The 20,628-nt window shown below is 39.3% G+C and overlaps 1 protein-coding gene and 1 long non-coding RNA gene across 7 annotated transcripts; both read left to right on the top strand.

Moving 5' to 3' along the window:
- Positions 1 to 1,327: 1,327 nt before the first annotated feature.
- Positions 1,328 to 7,586, top strand: LOC103282254 (uncharacterized). Its single transcript, XR_001731124.2, has 3 exons — positions 1,328 to 1,478; positions 2,722 to 2,804; positions 4,087 to 7,586. It is a non-coding gene; the product is annotated as an uncharacterized LOC103282254 (long non-coding RNA).
- A 3,443-nt stretch (positions 7,587 to 11,029) lies between these two features.
- Positions 11,030 to 18,303, top strand: LOC134294017 (general transcription factor II-I repeat domain-containing protein 1-like). Of its 6 annotated transcripts, XM_062963642.1 has the most exons (4): positions 14,842 to 14,909; positions 15,880 to 16,006; positions 17,182 to 17,308; positions 18,188 to 18,303. In XM_062963642.1, the coding sequence occupies exons 1-3, from the start codon at positions 14,863 to 14,865 to the stop codon at positions 17,263 to 17,265; spliced, it is 258 nt and encodes an 85-aa protein (XP_062819712.1). In that variant the 5' UTR covers positions 14,842 to 14,862; the 3' UTR covers positions 17,266 to 17,308; positions 18,188 to 18,303. The 6 variants fall into 6 exon arrangements, 4 of the variants coding, with proteins under 4 accessions (XP_062819714.1, XP_062819712.1, XP_062819713.1 ...); XM_062963644.1 differs by lacking the exons at positions 14,842 to 14,909; positions 18,188 to 18,303 and adding an exon at positions 11,030 to 11,115 and having other exon boundaries at positions 15,876 to 16,006; positions 17,182 to 17,618; XR_010001001.1 differs by lacking the exon at positions 18,188 to 18,303 and having other exon boundaries at positions 14,825 to 14,874; positions 15,876 to 16,006; positions 17,182 to 17,618.
- Positions 18,304 to 20,628: the final 2,325 nt, after the last annotated feature.

The following is a 20,628-nucleotide window of genomic DNA, read 5'->3' as shown; positions in this document are numbered from 1 at the left end:
ATGTGGGCGAAATGTCAGGAGAGAATGCTTCTAGAAAACCAATTATTATTTCTTAGATTGTACTATATTAATCATATACCACAATATGTATAATACACCACTAGCATGTAATATTATTCGTATTCTGTCACATACCAGTGCTAAATGATAAGTTGCATAAGAGATGTGGGCGAAACGTCAGGAGAGAATGCTTCTGGAAAACCAATTATTATTTCTTACATTGTACTATATTAATCATATACCACAATGTCTATAATACACCCCTAGTACATTATATTATTAGTATTACATAATATAACTAGTGCTAAATGATAAGTTGCATAAGAGATGTGGGCGAAATGTCAGGAGAGAATGCTTCTAGAAAACCAATTATTATTTCTTAGATTGTACTATATTAATCATATACCACAATATGTATAATACACCACTAGCATGTTATATTATTCGTATTCTGTCACATACCAGTGCTAAATGATAAGTTGCATAAGAGATGTGGGCGAAACGTCAGGAGAGAATGCTTCTGGAAAACCAATTATTATTTCTTACATTTTACTATATTAATCATATATCACAATGTCTATAATACACCCCTAGTATATTATATTATTAGTATTACATAATATAACTAGTGCTAAATGATAAGTTGCATAAGAGATGTGGGCGAAATGTCAGGAGAGAATGCTTCTGGAAAACCAATTATTATTTCTTAGATTGTACTATATTAATCATATACCACAATATCTATAATACACCACTAGCATGTTATATTATTCGTATTATGTCACATACCAGTGCTAAATGATAAGTTGCATAAGAGATGTGGGCGAAACGTCAGGAGAGAATGCTTCTGGAAAACCAATTATTATTTCTTTCCCGCCCAATTTGACCTGCCTCAGCCTGTGACGTGCGGGAGAATTGTCCAATCGGGCGGCGACACATGGCGAAGGGGTGGGACCAAGGCCAAAAAAGGCGGCCGGATTGGGAGGCTAACATATATTTTAAATGACAACGGAGTGCGCATGCGTCAAGCAGCGCCCTGTTTTCGCGCCCAAATTGGCGAGCAGGAGAATCGTCCAATCGGGCGGCGACACATGGCGAAGGGGTGGGACCAAGGCCAAAAAGGCGGCCGGATTGGGAGGCTAACATATATTTTAAATCACAACGGAGTGCGCATGCGTCAAGCAGCGCCCTGTTTTCGCGCCCAAATTGGCGAGCAGGAGAATCGTCCAATCGGGCGGCGACAGATGGCAAAGGGGTGGGACCAAGGCTAAAAAAAAAACCGGCCGTTTTGGAGGCGGGGCTTCTTCTTGGCTGTAAATTGTAAAATTTGCCTCAGACAATCTCGGGACGCCGAGAGAGAAGGTAGCTTGGCCTGGGAGCCATTCTGAAGGCCTGGGTCGGAAGAAAGAAAGAAAGAAAGAAAGAAAGGGCAGCCGCGGCTAGAAGGCCCGAAGAGACAGGCTCCGTTTCTGAAGCAGGTGAATAAGGGCCCCTTTTTACAGGCTCACCTGGTTCATTTGAAATTAATCTGGAGTTTAAAGAGACGCCTTTCCTTTTGGGAATCACTTTTACCTCAGGAAAGGCTTCTCTTCCAATCCCACTTCATTTTATGTTGCTTTCCTTGTTATTTTGGGAATTCTTTACCTCAGGAATCTCCTCAAAATTGAAATACAAAGAGGAAAATGCCTATTTTATATATTAGTCTTATCTTAATTTTATCAAAAATGGCCTCAAATAGCACAAGATAAGGTTGCATAAAGGCTTTGTGAAACAGAAAGAAAGAAAACTATTTTATTTATTAATATTTCATTATTTTTTGCCTCAAATCGCCTCAAGTCACAAAGCATTGTAATAGAAAATACAGTAGAGTCTCATTTCTCCAAGCTAAAGCTTGGATAAGCGAATATCTTGGATAATGAGGGATTAAGGAAAAGCCTATTAAATATCAAGTTAGGTTATGATTTTACCAATTAAGCACCAAAACATCATGTTTTACAACAAATTTGACAGAAACAGTAGTTCAATATGCAGTAATGTTATGTTGTAACTACTGTATTTACGAATTTAGCACCAAAATATCACGATATATTGAAAACAAAAATGGGTTGGATAATCCAGAAACTTGGATAAGCGAGACTCTACTGTACCGTAAAATATTCAGGGGAAAAAATGTTCACTGAAATATTTACAAAATCATTAAAATATTAATATTGAAATAATAAAATATTTGCAGAAATATTTGCCAAAAATAAGCAAAGTATTTGGGGAAAAATATTCACAAAAAAATATTCATAAAAAATATTCACAAATACATTCAGAAAAAAACAATCATGAAAACATTCACAAACATTGAAATAAAATATTCACAAAATATTCACCCAAAAAATCATACAAATATTTGTGGAAATATTTGCCAAAAATAAGGAAAATATTCGGAAAAAATATTTACAAATACAGTAGAGTCTCACTTATCCAACACTCGCTTATCCAACGTTCTGGATTATCCAACGCATTTTTGTAGTCAATGTTTTCAATGCATTGTGATATTTTGGTGCTAAATTCTTAAATACAGTAATTACTACATAGTATTACTGCCTATTGAACTATTTCTTCTGTCAAATTTGTTGTATAACATGATGTTTTGGTGCTTAATTTGTAAAATCATAACCTAATTTAATGTTTAATAGGCTTTTCCTTAATCTCTTCTTCTTATTCCCTCAGAAATGGCAAAGCCTTGTGAAACGGACGGAAGAAATAAAGGCAAAATTTTTGAAAATTTCCACAGCTTTTTCTGAAGGGACCAGGTGAATATTGTTCTTTTTTATTTATTATAATCTGATTTATTTCTTATCCAGATCATTTCTTTTCACTTCTATTTTATGCATTGATATTTTATTATATTTTATTATATCAAACCAAAAAAAAAATAATTACAAGGTCTTTTCCAGAGAAGAAGAAAAAGGCTAAAATTTTGGGTTGTTGTGAGTTTTACGGGCGGTATGGCTATGCCCCAGAAGCATTCTCTCCTGACGTTTCGCCCACATCTATGGCAGGAAACTAGGGGAGTGATGAGGCTTTTATATATCTGCGAAATGTCCAGGGTGGGAGAAAGAACCCTTGTCTGTTGCAGGCAAATGTGAATGCTGTTATTGGCCACCTTGATTAGCATTGAATGGCCTTCAGTTTCAAGGCTTGGCTGCTTCCTGCCTGGGGGAATCCTGTGTTTGGAGGTGTTAGCTGGCCCTGCTTTTTGAGGTGGCAGCCCAGAAACTCACAACAACCCATGAAAGCCTTTGACAACACATGGCAACATTTTTGAAAATTCATACAGCTTTCTAGAGGAAAGGAGTAGAATAATAATGGCATTTTTTTACCAATCTGATTTATTTCCAGCCTTAAGACCCATAACATGCTATGCTGAAAATTTTATATATATATATGTATTATTTTGTATATAATGGACAATGTAGTTTATAATAATATGATTTAATGTATATACATATAATGATAATAATATTGTAATGTAATAAAATATAATAATTACACAATATAATATTGATTATATATTATATATAATTTTATATGTACATAGAAAGTATTAGCATTCACAATAATAGCATTATATATAACTATATTGTACTATACCATCATACTGTAATGTTATTAGAAATATTACAGGTAATACATAACATAATTAATATTATATTGTATTATATTGTATGTATATTCAATATATTATATTGAATATAATATAATAATATAACATATTAATAATAATATAATATAACATTAATAATAATATAATATAACATTAATAATAATATAATATTATCATATCATATTATAATAATATAATAATAGAATATATTGTACGTATATTCAATATATTATTATATATCATTGTCTATTATATTGTATATTATATATGATATACTATATATACATAATACATATTATATTATTAGCATAGCATGTTACAGGTACAGGAGACAAGATGGGAACTGCCTTCCTGGCCTTGCAAAATAGATAGAAGACAATGCCTGGTTTTTTTTCTGAATGCTTTCTTCCCACTCACTCTTCTCCCAGCGCTGAATTCAAGTCAACGTGAAGAAAGAAACAAAAGGTCGAGAGACAGAGGACGGAAGATGCTTGAAGACACCCTCGCAAGGACACCGCCTGCCTCCCAAAAAAGGTCGTTTTCAGGGTAATTGGTGTAAGGGTAGGCATTTAATGTCTATCTTTGCATTAAAAAAAGGGTTACCTTTGCACACGGTTCCCCTCGCGTGTGGCATCGAAGAAGTCCCACTCGGGAACGGACGGGTCCTCCCTTTGTTCTAGGCAGATGATGGGTCTTCCTATACGGGCCGTAGGGGTCACAGCTTGGGGGTCAGCGGGGGGCCTGCCCTGGCATCGCGGGGGGCAGCACACGTTACGGGCATTTTAAGATGTCCTTGCAACTTAGAAATAAAAATATTAATACCTTAACTCACTTACTAACATCCTACTAACACCATTCTAAATAGGGTACCCTGGGCTTTTAAATAGGACTGTGTTCTGCCTGATGGCAAGAACCAAGCTGGGAAGGGAGGGGGCCTCCTGGCCCCCCATAAAAGGGCCCCCATGGAAGGACATTGCAAAAGGCCCCTAAGGTGTCCTGAGAGCAGCCTCTTGGTCCTTAGTGTGTTCCCCACGGTGCCAGGTCTGGGCCCCTCGCTCTCCCCCAACCCATGGACCCTGCCGCTTGTATATCATCCGTCCAGGGCCAACGGACGCCCCCTCCCTCCCCGGGCGGAGCTTCGAGGCCACACTCAAGGGGAGACCAGAGCCGTGTGCCTCATGCCAACGCCTAGCACGTGGCGAACCTTTTTTTTTACTGCAAACATAGGCATCATGATTGTGATTTTTGTTAATTCCTTTTAAATTTAATTGTTTGTATTTGATAGCATGATAGGCTGGTTTTATATCAGTGAGCCGCCCCGAGTCCCTCTGGGGAGACGGTGGCAGGGTACAAAAATAAAATTATTATTATTATTATTATTATTGATTCGAGGCACCTGGAAAAAGAAATACCAGGAAGCAGATAAAATTATTATTATTATTGATTCGAGGCACCTGGAAAAAGAAATACCAGGAAGCAGATAAAATTATTATTATTATTATTATTATTATTATTATTGATTCGAGGCACCTGGAAAAAGAAATACCAGGAAGCAGATAAAATTATTATTATTATTATTATTGATTACAGGCACCTGGAAAAAGAAATACCAGGAAGCAGATAAAATTATTATTATGATGATTATTATTATTATTGATTCCAGGAAAAAGATATACCAGGAAGCAGATAAAATTATTATTGTTATTGTTCTTGTTATTATTATGTAGGACCCCCTTTTATTTATGTAAGGCCACACACCCAGGGGACCACTATTCCTAATTAAAGCCTGGTTAAAGGGGATCCTCTATTCTTAAAGTTAGGCGTATAGAGATCTCCTATCCAGAAACTAATGCGGCCTGCCCTATAGAGATCTGTTAAACCAAGGCGGCCTGCCCTATAGAGATCTCCTATTTCACGTAACACCAGGCAATATGGAGATCCCTGTTTTTTTTAACCGTTAAATCCCTTACGTGGGGATATCCCTGGTTATTTTAACCTTTAAGTCCCTTACGTGGGGATATCCCTGGTTTTTTTAACCTTTAAGTCCCTTACGTGGGGATATCCCTGGTTATTTTAACCTTTAAGTCCCTTTCGTGGGGATATCCCTGGTTATTTTAACCCGTAAGGCCAGCCATGGGGGGATATCTTAGGCTGTTTTCACGAAAAGTCAGGTATAGACGCACTGTTTTCTCTCCCGTTCCATGTGCCTGGACTCCCGGAGGGCTCCTGCCGGACACCGTCTCCCATCGGCCGAGAGGGATCCTTCCTGTCTGGGAAGGATCTGCAACACAGGTAAAAAGAAGATTCCGGGAAGGAGATTCTACAGCGGAGCCCTTAAGCCAGGTGAGACACTCCTTCCAGCCTCCACGGCTGCCTTGCGCACACACACACACACGACACACACAAACACACATGACACACACAACACACATACACATGTACAGCTGGTGCCCACGGGGACTCTTCCCCAATAGATCGGGGACTCCCACTCCGGCGATTGGCCATTGTAAATGCCTTGAAGCAGTTTGGGGCTTCCGGCCAAGCGCTTGCAAAGAATCCATTCAAGGTTGGACTCATATTAAAGGGCCTGGCACGTGGTATTTATTCCTGGCACGTGGAAAACTCCATTTGTAAGGCAAACCCTCGTTAAAGGAGGTTTGCAATTAGTTTAAAACCAGGCTTCTAAGGGACCCGCTGCGTTTAAAGCCAAACCTAGCAGGTGGGAACCCTTGGTTAACGTAAGGCAAGGGACCCTCCATATTTAATAAGATGCCTGGCAGAATCTTAACCTAAATGCAGGCCTATGGGCTACAGCCTATTCTGCATAGCCAGGCATGGGGGGACCCCAGATTATTAACTTGAAGCCTGGGAAAAGGAGATTTTTGTATTTATTTATTTATTTATTACAATATTTATATCCGGCCCTCTCTCCCCTTAAAAGGGGACTCAGAGCGGCTTACAAGTGATATTTACATATTTATTTATTACAATATTTATATCCCACCCTCTATCCTTAAAAGGGGACTCAGAGCGGCTTACAAGTGATATTTACATATTTATTTATTACAATATTTATATCGGCCCTCCCTCCCCTTAAAAGGGGACTCAGAGCGGCTTACAAGTGATATTTACATATTTATTTATTACAATATTTATATCCCGCCCTCTCTCTCCTTAAAAGGGGACTCAGAGCGGCTTACAAGTGATATTTACATATTTATTTATTACAAAATTTATATCCCGCCCTTCTCACCCAAGAGGGGACTCAGCGCGGCTCAACAATAAGACGCATATATAAAAACCACACAGTGCAATATAAATCATCACTAACTTACATCAGTATTCATAAAACACATTATAAAATACAGATAGGTGTGTTCAGTTCAAATCCATTCAAGGTATACGTGGACCCCCTTTTAATGCCAACCTTTCCACGTGGAAAACTATTTGTAAGGCAAACCCTCGTTAAAGGAGGTTTGCAATTAATTTAAAACCAGGCTTCTGAGGGATCCGCTGCGTTTAAAGCCAAACCTAGCAGGTGGGAACCCCTTTGGTTAACGCAAGGTGAGGGACCCTCTATTTTTAATAGGATGCCTGGGAGAATCTTAACCTAAAAGCAGGCCTATGGGCTACAGCCTATTCTGCATAGCCAGGCATGGGGGGACCCCATATGATTAATTTGAAGCCTGGTAAAAGGAGATTTTTGTATTTATTACATTTATATCCCGCCCTCTCTCCCCTTAAAAGGGGACTCAAAGCGGCTCACGAGTTATATTTACATATTTATTTATTTATTACAATATTTATATCCCGCCCTCTCTCCCCTTAAAGGGGACTCAGGGCAGCTTAACAATAAGACGCATATATAAAAAACCATACAGTGCAATGTAAGTCATCATTAACTTACATCAGTATTCATAAAACACATCATAAAATACAGATAGGTGTATTACATACACTGTATCATTAGCATCGCACAATATTAGCATTATATATTACTACATTGCATTATACCACTATACAGAAATGTTATTAGCAATATTACATTTAATATATTATATGTAATTCATATTATTATATTGTATCATTGTTAGTATTATATTGCATTATTTATTTATTTGCTAGATGTATATGCTGCCCTTCTCACCCCCAAGGTGAACAGCTTACAAAATAAATTTACATACAATATTATATTATTACCATAGTACAATACTGGCAGTAAATTACTATATTGTACTATATGAATATATGGTAATGTTATTAGTAGTATTACATGCAAAATGTAATACATAATTAATATTATTATATTTTATTATTAGTATATCGTATTACAATATAATAATATGAACATTATATGTATATGCAATATGTTATAATTATATATTAAATTATATATATACACACACACACACACAGTATTCATCCAACATAAAAGGGCCAGCAAATATTTATTTCTTTACAGCATTTTACCGGGCTGGCCTCAAACTCATGACCTCCTGGTCAGAGTGATTTGTTGATATTTATTTATTTACAGCATTTATATTCCGCCCTTCTTTCTCACCCTGAAGGGGACTCAGGGCGGATCACATGACACATATAGGCAAACATTCAATGCCTTTTAACATAGAACAAAGACAAACAAACAGGCTCCGAGCGGGCCTCGAACTCGTGACCTCCTGGTCAGAGTGATTCATTGCAGTTAATTGCAGCTGGCTTGCTTTCCAGCCTGCGCTGTTGGATAATAAGGAGGCATTATGGAAAAGCCTATTAAACATCAAATTAGTTGATGATTTTACAAATTAAGCACCAAAACATCATTTGACAGAAAAAGTAGTTCAATACGCAGTAATGCTATGTAGTAATTACTGTATTACAGTAGTAATTACTGTATTTACGGATTTAGCACCAAAATATCACAACGCATTGAAAACATGGACTACAAAAATGCGTTGGATAATCCAGAATGTTGGATAATCCAGAATGTTGGATGAGACTACTGTATATACAATATAAATTAGAATAGCATGTTATTGGGGGAGGAGCATCTTGGTTATTAGATGTTTATATTAGTTATTGATATTAGTATAGATATGACATTGAGTATATTATTATCCTAGCACAATGTTAATATTAGTTATTCATATTAGTCTCAATATGACATTAATAGAGTATATTATTATCCTAGCACAATGTTATTACATAGGACTATGTTGTTGCTAGGGGGAGGGCCCTCCCACTGAGATCCCCTGTCATTAATGTGTCAGACCAGGCATTTCACTCCTACCTTTGCATCAGAAAGCAGGCTCCCTGTGCGCTAGGCCTTCCTTTGAGGAACACATTCACGGCTCCGCTTGAGTGTGGCATTGAGGCCCCACTCTGGGACGGGCGGGTCCTCCCTTTGCCCTGTGCAGATCGTGGGGGGTGGGCGGATCTCCCTAGACGGGCAGGGGGTCGCGGCTGGCGGGACAGCGGGATATAAAAATATAAATATATATATTAAAACCCTTGCACCCAAGGAAACAACTCTGGGGACCCGAGCGGCCGCTCCCAGCGCACGTCACGGGCATTTTAAACATCTCGTAGCAGCTCAGATTAATACCTGAACTAACCTTAACCTGCTAACCCTACTAACCCAATTCTTAACTAGAGCAGCACTTGTAAATAGGGCTGTTTTTGCCTGTTGGCAAGAACCAAGTTGGGAGGGGGCCTCCGGGCCTCGGGTGGGAAGAAGGCCCCCCTGTCCCTGCCCTGCGCTGGGAGCGCCCCCCCTCGGGACCCCAGTGTTTAGGTCGCCGGATTGGAGGAGAGCGGGGACCAGAAAGCCCCTCCGCCATCCGCCCAGGGCCAATGGACGCCCCTCCCTCCCTCCCTCCCTCCCCGGCAGCCGCGTTCCTCATGCAACAGGGAGCCTGGTTCTGGATGCAAACGTGGGACCCCCTTAGGACCCCCTTTTCTCTGTGCAGGGACCTCCACTCCCCATAAATAAATGCCTGGTGGAAGGGGATCCTCTGTCCTGGGGAGAAAAAGCGACATGCGTCAAGCTGTGGCTTTGCTCCCGCAGTTCCCAAGAGCCCCCAAAAGCGAGATGCTCCCTTGGTTCTGCCCTTCTGACACTTGTTTTCTCCCTTGTTCCATGTCTCCGGAATCGCCGAGGGAGGGAGGGAGGGAGGGGCTCCTCCTGGACAAGAGCCACGGACGGACGGACGGACAGACGGACGGAGATCACGGAGAGCAGGACGCCCGGCCTTTCCGGATGCTGAGCTCGACCCCTTTCCAACAATGTCAGCGTTTAAGAATAAAACTTCCCAAAAAAAGGTGTTTTCTGGTTATTATTCAAACATTGAATTTTTGGCAGCCTTAAACATCTAGATTACAATACAGTTTGTGCTGCTGCCTTTTATAAACCTCGTTTTCTACAAATAAAGTCAAGAGAAACACTAAGTTTTGCACTGTGCTCAGACTCATTGTTCTGATAGGCTGTTATATGGTTATTATTGAAAGGCATAATGAGTTTTTGGCAGCATGAAACATCTAGATTACAATACACTTTGTGCTGCTGCCTTTTATAAATCTTGTTTTCTACAAATAAAGTTGAGAGAAACACCTGTATAAGTTTTGCACTCATTGTTCTGATATTCTGTTATATGGTTTTATTGTTAATATTGTTTTTAATGTATGACTTTATTACATGTGACATGGGAGCAGGATATAAAAATGAAGTATTATTAATAAACACCACAATTTTCTTGCACCCCAAGTACACCTGGCCATTGCCAAAAAGTATTTAACTCTGCCTACATGGCACTAAAGTGTATTTATCTATTGATTGTATGTAATGTTTGCTTTATTTGCATTGAATTTTTGCCTAGATGTATCTTGTATGCCGCTCATCTCCATAAATGAGCGGGATACAAATGAGGTTAATAATATGACGAATGTTTTAATGTAACTCGAATTTTAAATTGAATTGAAATGTGATTGTAATTGTTTATAAGTGTGTTATCTATTTGTCAGCCACCCTGAGTCTCCCCTTATTGGGTGAGAAGGTCTGGGAAGAAATACTGTCATAAATAAATAAAATATTCTGTGTCCAGGTTGCTTCATGGGTTGACTTCTCTGGCAGGATTAGTCTGCAGGGCCTTTCCTGTGGGCAAGTTTACACAGGGACTACCAAGCATGGAGCAGGGAAGGCACTGCAGACACTCCTGCGCATGCGCGGCCTGCTCCCTATTCGTAGGAACCTGGCCCCGCCCACTACAGGCACTTTCTCTTCGACTACGCGGCCTCCATATTTGAGGGAACTTGGCCCCGCCCACTACAGGCACCCCTTTCCCTTCTGCGGCTGCGCGGCCTCTTCCGTATTTGAGGGAACTTGGCCCCGCCCACTACATGCACCCCTTTCCCTTCTGCGTCTGCGCGGCCTCCGTCACAGGGCGGCAAGATGGTTTCCCGGCCCGGTAAGTGTTCGGGGCGGCCGATTCCACGGCGATCCGGCTCCGTCGAGGCCTCGTCGCCAAGGCCCGGGAGGAGGAGGAAGGGAGCCGGGAGCGTGGCCTTCCAAACAGCGTTCGCAGGCCAAGGCAGGGAAGGAATCCCAGGCAGGAAAAGCCACTTCGGCCTTCGCTCCTGGTGTTTTGGACTCTTCCCCAACCCGTAGGCAGGCTGCTAGGCATTGTGGGAGTTGGAGTCCCAAACATACTATACTCATACTATATACACATAATATTCCAATGTATTACAATATAATAATATGCTATCATAATTAAATATTTATATTACATGTAATGTTAGTAATAATACTGCAACATAGTCATATAGTACAATATAATATATAATGCTTGTATTGTGCTGTACTAACATAATATATTGTATATACATATAACATAATACTGATAATAATATTCGGATGTAATGTTTATTTATTTATTTATTATTTAAACTTATATGCCACCACTCCCCTAGGGTTAATACAATGTAATAATAATAATACACTATTGTATATTTATATTCCATGTAATATTACTAATAATATTGAAATATAGTCATATAGTACAATATAATATGCAATGCTTATATTGTGCTGTACTAATATAATATATTGTATATACATATAATATTGATAATAATATTCTGATGTAATACAATGTAATAATAAGAATAATACACTATTATATATTTATATTACATGTAATGTCACAATATTGCAATATAGTCATATAGTACAATATAATAATATACAATGCTTATATTGTTCTGTACTAATATTATAATATACATATAATATTGATAATATTCCGATGTATTACAATATAATAATAATACATTATTATAATGATATATTTATATTACATGTCATGTTACTAGTAATATTGCAATATAGTCATATAGTATAATATAATAATATATAATGCTTGTATTGTGCTGTACTAATAATATAATATATTGTATGTACAGTAGAGTCTCACTTATCCAACATAAACGGGCCGGCAGAACGTTGGATAATCGAATATGTTGGAAAGATTAAGGAAAAGACTATTAAACATCAAAATAGGTTATGATTTTAAAAATTAAGCACCAAGACATGTTATAGGTAGGAAGGCACCATCTGATCCCTCCTGACAGATGGCCATTCATCCTCACTGTTCTAATTAGTGATATGGAGAAGTAAGGCTTGTGGGATGATGTCCAGGGTGGAAGGAAGAAAGAACTCGTGCATGTTGGAGCCAAGCGTGAAGCATTCTCTCCTCATGTTCCGCCCACAACCATGGAAGACCGCCTCGGAGGTCCAATATTATTACAGTAGAGTCTCACTTATCAAACATAAATGGCTGGCAGAATGTTGGATAAGCGAATATGTTGGATAATAAGGAGGGATTGAGGAAAAGCTTATTAAACATCAAATTACATTATGATTTTACAAATTAAGCACCAAATCATCACGTTATACAACAAATTTGACAGAAAAATTACTTCACTATGTAGTAATACTATGTAGTAATGACTGTATTTACGAATTTAGCACCAAAACATCACAATGTATTGAACACATTGACTACAGAAGAATTGACTACTAAAATGTCGAGTGCGTTGGATAATCCAGAATGTTGGATAAGCAAATGTTGGATAAGTGAGACTCTACTGTATTCTGCGCCCAGGCTGGTACATCCAAATGCTCCGCTATGTTCCTTTTCTGCATTGCAGGGGCGCTCTTTACTTTACATACCTCTATGTTGCTTTTCTGCATTGCAGGGGCGCTCTTTGCTTTTCGTACCTCTATGTTCCAAGTCTGCATTGCAGGGGCGCTCTTTGCTTTTCATACTTCTATGTTGCTTTTCTGCATTGCAGGGGCGCTCTTTGCTTTTCATACCTCTATGTTCCATTTCTGCATTGCAGGGGCGCTCTTTGCTTTTCATACCTCTATGTTCCATTTCTGCATTGCAGGGGCGCTCTTTGCTTTTCGTACCTCTATGTTCCATTTCTGCATTGCAGGGGCGCTCTTTGCTTTTCGTACCTCTATGTTCCAAGTCTGCATTGCAGGGGCGCTCTTTGCTTTTCATACCTCTATGTTCCATTTCTGCATTGCAGGGGCGCTCTTTGCTTTTCGTACCTCTATGTTCCATTTCTGCATTGCAGGGGCGCTCTTTGCTTTTCGTACCTCTATGTTCCATTTCTGCATTGCAGGGGCGCTCTTTGCTTTTCGTACCTCTATGTTCCAAGTCTGCATTGCAGGGGCGCTCTTTGCTTTTAATACCTCTATGTTCCAATTCTGCATTGCAGGGGCGCTCTTTGCTTTACATACCTCTATGTTCCATTTCTGCATTGCAGGGGCGCTCTTTGCTTTTCGTACCTCTATGTTCCAATTCTGCATTGCAGGGGCGCTCTTTGCTTTTCGTACCTCTATGTTCCAATTCTGCATTGCAGGGGCGCTCTTTGCTTTTCGTACCTCTATGTTCCAATTCTGCATTGCAGGGGCGCTCTTTGCTTTTCATACCTCTATGTTCCAATTCTGCATTGCAGGGGCGCTCTTTGCTTTTCGTACCTCTATGTTCCAATTCTGCATTGCAGGGGCGCTCTTTGCTTTTCATACCTCTATGTTCCTTTTCCGCATTTCAGGGGCGCTCTTAGCTTTTCGTACCTCTATGTTCCAATTCTGCATTGCAGCGGCGCTCTTTGCTTTTCATACCTCTATGTTCCTTTTACGCATTGCAGGGGCGCTCTTTGCTTTTCGTACCTCTATGTTCCTTTTACGCATTGCAGGGGCGCTCTTTGCTTTTCATACCTCTATGTTCCTTTTCCGCATTGCAGGGGCGCTCTTTGATTTTCATACCTCTATGTTCCTTTTACGCATTGCAGGGGCGCTCTTTGCTTTTCGTACCTCTATGTTCCAATTCTGCATTGCAGGGGCGCTCTTTGCTTTTCGTACCTCTATGTTCCTTTTCCGCATTGCAGGGGCGCTCTTAGCTTTTCGTACCTCTATGTTCCTTTTCCGCATTGCAGGGGCGCTCTTAGCTTTTCGTACCTCTATGTTCCTTTTACGCATTGCAGGGGCGCTCTTTGCTTTTCATACCTCTATGTTCCTTTTCCGCATTGCAGGGGCGCTCTTTGATTTTCATACCTCTATGTTCCTTTTCCGCATTGCAGGGGCGCTCTTTGATTTTCATACCTCTATGTTCCTTTTCCGCATTGCGGGGTTCTCTTTACTTTTCATACCTCTATGTTCCTTTTCCGCATTGCAGGGGCGCTCTTTGCTTTTCATACCTCTATGTTCCTTTTCCGCATTGCAGGGGCGCTCTTTGCTTTTCGTACCTCTATGTTCCTCCTATCCCTCCCTTTCCCGCCTCCGCCTCCGCTCTCTTCTCCCATTGGTTGTAGCTTGGGAGGTCCCGCCCGTTTCCCCTTCCTTCGCTCCCTCATTGGTCGAAGCGCGTCCTGGCAGATATGTAGTGCGGGGGCGTTTCCCATCGTAGCCGCAATAATACAAAATAAATAATAATATAATATCAGAGATATATAGTATTCGAGCTTATTAATAATCGTTACGTATTATTATGTTGTTTGAATATGAGGTCCATGGATGTGTCAGGATTGGCGACGGAAGGGACGGGTTGTGTGATGGACCTGCCGGGAATTGGGGGCGGGGCAAGGGGCGTGGCCTGGCGCGTGAGGGGGGGGAGGGGGGAGAGCCGGGGAAGGGAACAGCCAAGATGGCGGCCGGGGTGAGTGAGGCGAGCGAAGCGCCGCTGAGGAGAACGTCAGGAAAAGGCCTTTAGATTATATTATTATTATTCTGTTATTTCATATTATTATAATACACAGTATTTTGCATTATTATGTTGTTATTATTTCATATTATTATACATATGATTTTGCATTATTATGTTGTTATTTTATATTATATTATTTTTATTTTTATTATTTTGCATCCTTATATTATTTGGTTTTTATATTATTATCATTTTACATTATTATTATATTATATTATTTTGTTCTTATTTCATATTATATTTATTTCATATTTTATTATATTATTGTTATTTTGCATCATTATTATATTATTCGGTTATTTCATATTATTATAATTCACAGTATTTTGCATTATTATGTTATTTTATATTATTATAATATTATTATTTTGCATCCTTATATTATTGGTTTTTATTTTATATTTTATATTTTTATTATTTTACATTCTTATATCGTTTTGTTTATATTTCATATTATATTATATTATTATTTTACATCATTATTATACTATACAATTTTAGTATTTCATACTATTATACACATGATTTTGCATTATTATGTTGTTATTTTATATTATTATTATATTATTATTTTACATCATTTTTATATTTGTTCTTACGTATTGCATATTATTTTATTATTATTTTGCATCGTTAGTATATTCTGTTATTTCATGTTATTATCATACACAGTATTTTGCGTTACTATGTTGTTATTTTATATTATTATTATATTACTATTATTTTGCATCCTTATATTATTTGGATCTTATTTTATATTATTATTATTATTATTATTGTTTTTCATCATTATTATATTATTTTGTTCTTATTTCATGGCTGTCTGGCCATGTTCCAGAAGCATCTACCAAGCTTGTAAAGAGTCGAGTCTGGCAGGACGTGTTTTTGAGGAGAGGAGGAGGGGACGTTGTGGGGAGAGGAACGTCAACATGATTCTTGCTTTTATCTCCTAGAAAGTGAGGGCACGGTCCCCAAGCGGAAGCGGAAGCGCATCTCCGAAGGGAACTCCGTCTCATCCTCCTCGTCATCCTCCTCCTCTTCCCACCTGGAGACCACGTCAAACAACAACCAGTTTTCCCTGATGGTAAGTCATTATCCTCCTCACCGTAGCAAGTTTGGGAGTCAATTTCAAAACAATTCCAATAAAATTTCATTACTTGAAGCATCAGTAGGTTATATGTTCTTGAATATTTACCATATTTTTTTAAAAAACTAGTTCTGTAAGTGGAAAAGGAGGTTCAATAAAAATATGGTATTAACAATTAATAATAATAATACTTCATGTGTATCTACCTCCAGATAGGGACTCAGGTCAGCTTCCAACATAGTAACAGGCAAATATTCAATGCCTATATAAACAATGCAGAGCGAGATAAAGATCTATAATTATATATATTAATTTCACATAATTATATATCTTAATTTTACATATGCTTTTCCCCCTGAAACGCTTGCAAATCCTCTCTATAAATGTGCATTTCCCCTGCAATATTTGCAAGCCTTATATATCTATATTCATATCTAGATATGTCTATATATATATTTGTGTGTGCATTTACCCCCATAATATTTGAAAGGCTTTTTCTGCCTACCTTTCTTCTAGCATATTATATTCTATTATATTTTCCCACCTCCCTTTCTTCCACATTATTATTATTATTATTATGATTAATGGCCTTTTCCGCCTGTCTTCCACCATATTATAATTATTATTAATCGCCTTTTCCGCCAGCTTGTCTTCGACCATATTATATTATTGCTATTACTAATGGCTTTTTCTGCCTTTTTTCCACCATATTATTACTGGATGATGATGATGATTATTATTATTATTCCACCATATTGTACTATTATTATCATTATTATTATTAATGGCCTTTTCCACTTGCCTTTCTTGCACCATATTATTATATTAACAACATTTTTATTATTAATGGCCTTTTCCGCCTGCCTTTTTTCCACATTATATTATTATTATTGGCTTTTTCCGACTGCCTTTCTTCCACCATTTCAGATGAACGGATCTGAGCATATATATTTTTTAAAATGTATATACTGCAATTTTATATTGTATTTAATTGTTTTTAACTGATTTTATGTATTGTGGATTGTTTTTGTACAGGCACCTAATTGTGCCGGTGTTGTAAGCCCCCCTGAGTCCCTTCGGGTGAGAAGGGCGGGATATAAATATTGGGAATAAATAAATATTATTGTTATTATTATTCTATTAAATCCCTTTTTTCTTGCCTCCTTGGGCAGCAGTGGCCCATGTACATGCTGGACTACGGCGGCCTCAATGTTCCGCTTCCGGGAGCCATGAATTATTCGGACCTCAGTTTCTGAACCAGAACCTCAAAACAAAACAAAACAAAAGAAATAATGAATGGTGTGTAATTTTCGTTTGTACAAAGTGTATATTATTCCAATATGTATTGATGCCTTTCAGTTTTTGCAATGATTTTTACACTATATTCCTGCCGCCAGGGCCTTTTTAAATAAAAAAAGAATAAGAAGGGTTGCCTTGCTCTGAAAAATCAAACCGTTTCCTGATTTTTTTTTTCTCTTTAAACGAACAAATACCGTTTTGTAATAAACAAAAATACAAAACAAGAGCCGGGCGAGCGAGCGAGGCTCAGTCGTAAATGCTCTTTTTTAATTGAATTATTATTAATAATAATAAAAGTGCTTTACAGTGATTATTTTGTTTCCGTGTGCGCGCAACCCAACTAAAGGCCCAACCCAGAACCCCGACCCCTTCCTTGGGTTCCGATCTGCTTTTGACGGTTGTAGGCAAACGGCGCCGGGGGAAAAAAAGGCTCATTTATGTCACTGGATTAGTCCGAATTAGTTGCACAAAGAGAACGCTTTTCGGACCACAACGCCCAGCATCCACAACTAAGGGTGGGTGTGTGACCCAAAAGACGGAAACTTTTTCCAAGTTCCAAAGAGGCCACAAGTGAATTTTCCCTCGTTTCTTCCGGCCAAAAATGGTCCCAAAAAGAAGAGCTGGAGACGGAGGGAAGGAAAGTCAGCTTGGCCAGAAATAACAACGTTCCAGTTTTCTATCCAAAACCCCGACTCTCTGAAATGTATTGGTTGGGCAAATCCAACTTTTGTGTCTTTCTGCCCCTCCTCGTTTGTTTCTACTGCACAGGCCCAGGGTTTCACATCACATATACAGTTACGGAAATATATGTATACATATATATAAATATATATATAAATTGGGACTCTGGTTTCAGCTCTTTCGTATGTGTGCACACAGGTCCAGAGAGAACGTTTCAGGGCGTATCGTGAGGAATGTCTTCTGGGAAGAACGCATGATTCAAAAGTAGTGGTTATTATGAGAGGAAGTAAATAATAATAAAGACGCATTTTCGACGCTGCGGTGGATCCTTCAACCTCATCGCCAACACCATCTGAACACGGTAGACACACACACACACACATATATATATATATATATATATATATCGCTCTCTTGGCTTCACAATTGTCACACAACTCTGCTCACACTCAGTTGGTTCGCTTCCTTTCGCGATCGAAACATTGAATATTGATATTGTGATATCTACGGCAGGCGAGACCTTTCACTCTGACAATAGATATGGGTGAAACGTCAGGAGAGAATGCTTCTGGAACATGGCCATACAGCTTGGAAAACGCACAACAACCAATGATTCCGGCCATGGAAGCCTTCGACAACACACTGGGAGATGTAGTTCTCTAGGCCTGTCGCCTCCTCTGCCAAACGACATGCTATAGGACCCTGGGAGGTCTAGTTTTACAAGGGCCCGAACCAGAGAGTGCTGCTGCCATGCTGAACTGGTATTCCCAGTGGCCCTCAATGAAAACAGGCATGGTTTCGGGTCAGGAAGTTTCTCTTTGCTTGTAAAACTACTCTTGAAAACATGCCAATGTGAGTAGATCAATAGATACTGCTCCGGCGGGACGGTAACAGTGCTCCATGCAGTCATGCCAGTGGCTACATGACCTTGGAGGTGTCTACGGACAATGCTGGCTCTGAAAAGTATTTTTTACGAGAAAACTACAAGTCCCAGCTCCTTGAAATTTTGTCACGATCCGCCCACGGGCCACGGGACTACTCGTACCACGTTTCGGATTTTTTCGACCACCGGCCGAGATTTTGCGAATTTTTTAATTTATTTTTTGAAAAGTATTTTTTACGAGAAAACTACAAGTCCCAGCTCCTTGAAATTTTGTCACCATCCGCCCACGGGCCACGGGACTACTCGTACCACGTTTCGGATTTTTTCGACCACCGGCCGAGATTTTGCGAATTTTTTAATTTATTTTTTGAAAAGTATTTTTTACGAGAAAACTACAAGTCCCAGCTCCTTGAAATTTTGTCACCATCCGCCCACGGACCACGGGACTACTAGTACCACGTTTCGGATTTTTTCGACCACCGGCCGAGATTTTGCGAATTTTTTAATTTATTTTTTGAAATGTATTTTTTACGAGAAAACTACAAGTCCCAGCTCCTTGAATTTTTGTCACCATCCGCCCACGGGCCACGGGACTACTCGTACCACGTTTCGGATTTTTTCGACCACCGGCCGAGATTTTGCGAATTTTTAAATTTATTTTTTGAAATGTATTTTTTACGAGAAAACTACAAGTCCCAGCTCCTTGAAATTTTGTCACCATCCGCCCACGGGCCACGGGACTACTCGTACCACGTTTCGGATTTTTTCGACCACCGGCCGAGATTTTGCGAATTTTTTAATTTATTTTTAGAAATGTATTTTTTACGAGAAAACTACAAGTCCCAGCTCCTTGAAATTTTGTCACCATCCGCCCACGGGCCACAGGACTACTCGTACCGCGTTTCGGATTTTTTCGACCACCGGCCGAGATTTTGCGAATTTTTTAATTTATTTTTTGAAAAGTATTTTTTACGAGAAAACTACAAGTCCCAGCTCCTTGAAATTTTGTCACGATCCGCCCACGGGCCACGGGACCACTCGTACCACGTTTCGGATTTTTTCGACCACCAGCCGAGATTTTGCGAATTTTTTAATTTATTTTTTGAAATGTATTTTTTACGAGAAAACTACAAGTCCCAGCTCCTTGAATTTTTGTCACCATCCGCCCACGGGCCACGGGACCACTCGTACCACGTTTCGGATTTTTTCGACCACCGGCCGAGATTTTGCGAATTTTTTAATTTATTTCTTGAAATGTATTTTTTACGAGAAAACTACAAGTCCCAGCTCCTTGAATTTTTGTCACCATCCGCCCACGGGCCACGGGACCACTCGTACCACGTTTCGGATTTTTTCGACCACCGGCCGAGATTTTGCGAATTTTTTAATTTATTTTTTGAAATGTATTTCTTACGAGAAAACTACAAGTCCCAGCTCCTTGAAATTTTGTCACCATCCGCCCACGGGCCACGGGACTACTCGTACCACGTTTCGGATTTTTTCGACCACCGGCCGAGATTTTGCGAATTTTTTAATTTATTTTTTGAAATGTATTTTTTACGAGAAAACTACAAGTCCCAGCTCCTTGAAATTTTGTCACCATCCGCCCACGGGCCACGGGACTACTCGTACCACATTTCGGATTTTTTCGACCACCGGCCGAGATTTTGCGAATTTTTTAATTTATTTTTTGAAATGTATTTTTTACGAGAAAACTACAAGTCCCAGCTCCTTGAATTTTTGTCACCATCCGCCC

This window comes from Anolis carolinensis, unplaced genomic scaffold, assembly GCF_035594765.1.
Source record: "Anolis carolinensis isolate JA03-04 unplaced genomic scaffold, rAnoCar3.1.pri scaffold_11, whole genome shotgun sequence".
NCBI classification, from domain to species: Eukaryota; Metazoa; Chordata; class Lepidosauria; order Squamata; family Dactyloidae; genus Anolis; species Anolis carolinensis.
The sequence above is the reverse complement of the archived record's forward strand: the minus strand, read 5'-3'. Positions and strand labels throughout refer to the sequence as shown.

Excerpts from the sequence above, each read along its gene's own strand:
- LOC134294017 (XM_062963642.1), top strand. The coding sequence starts at position 14,863 with ATGGCGGCCGGGGTGAGTGAGGCGAGCGAAGCGCCGCTGAGGAGAAC. Across the intron at positions 14,910-15,879 it reads GAAGCGCCGCTGAGGAGAAC|TGAGGGCACGGTCCCCAAGC; the intron begins GTCAGGAAAAGG and ends TCTCCTAGAAAG. Across the intron at positions 16,007-17,181 it reads ACAACCAGTTTTCCCTGATG|CAGTGGCCCATGTACATGCT; the intron begins GTAAGTCATTAT and ends CTCCTTGGGCAG.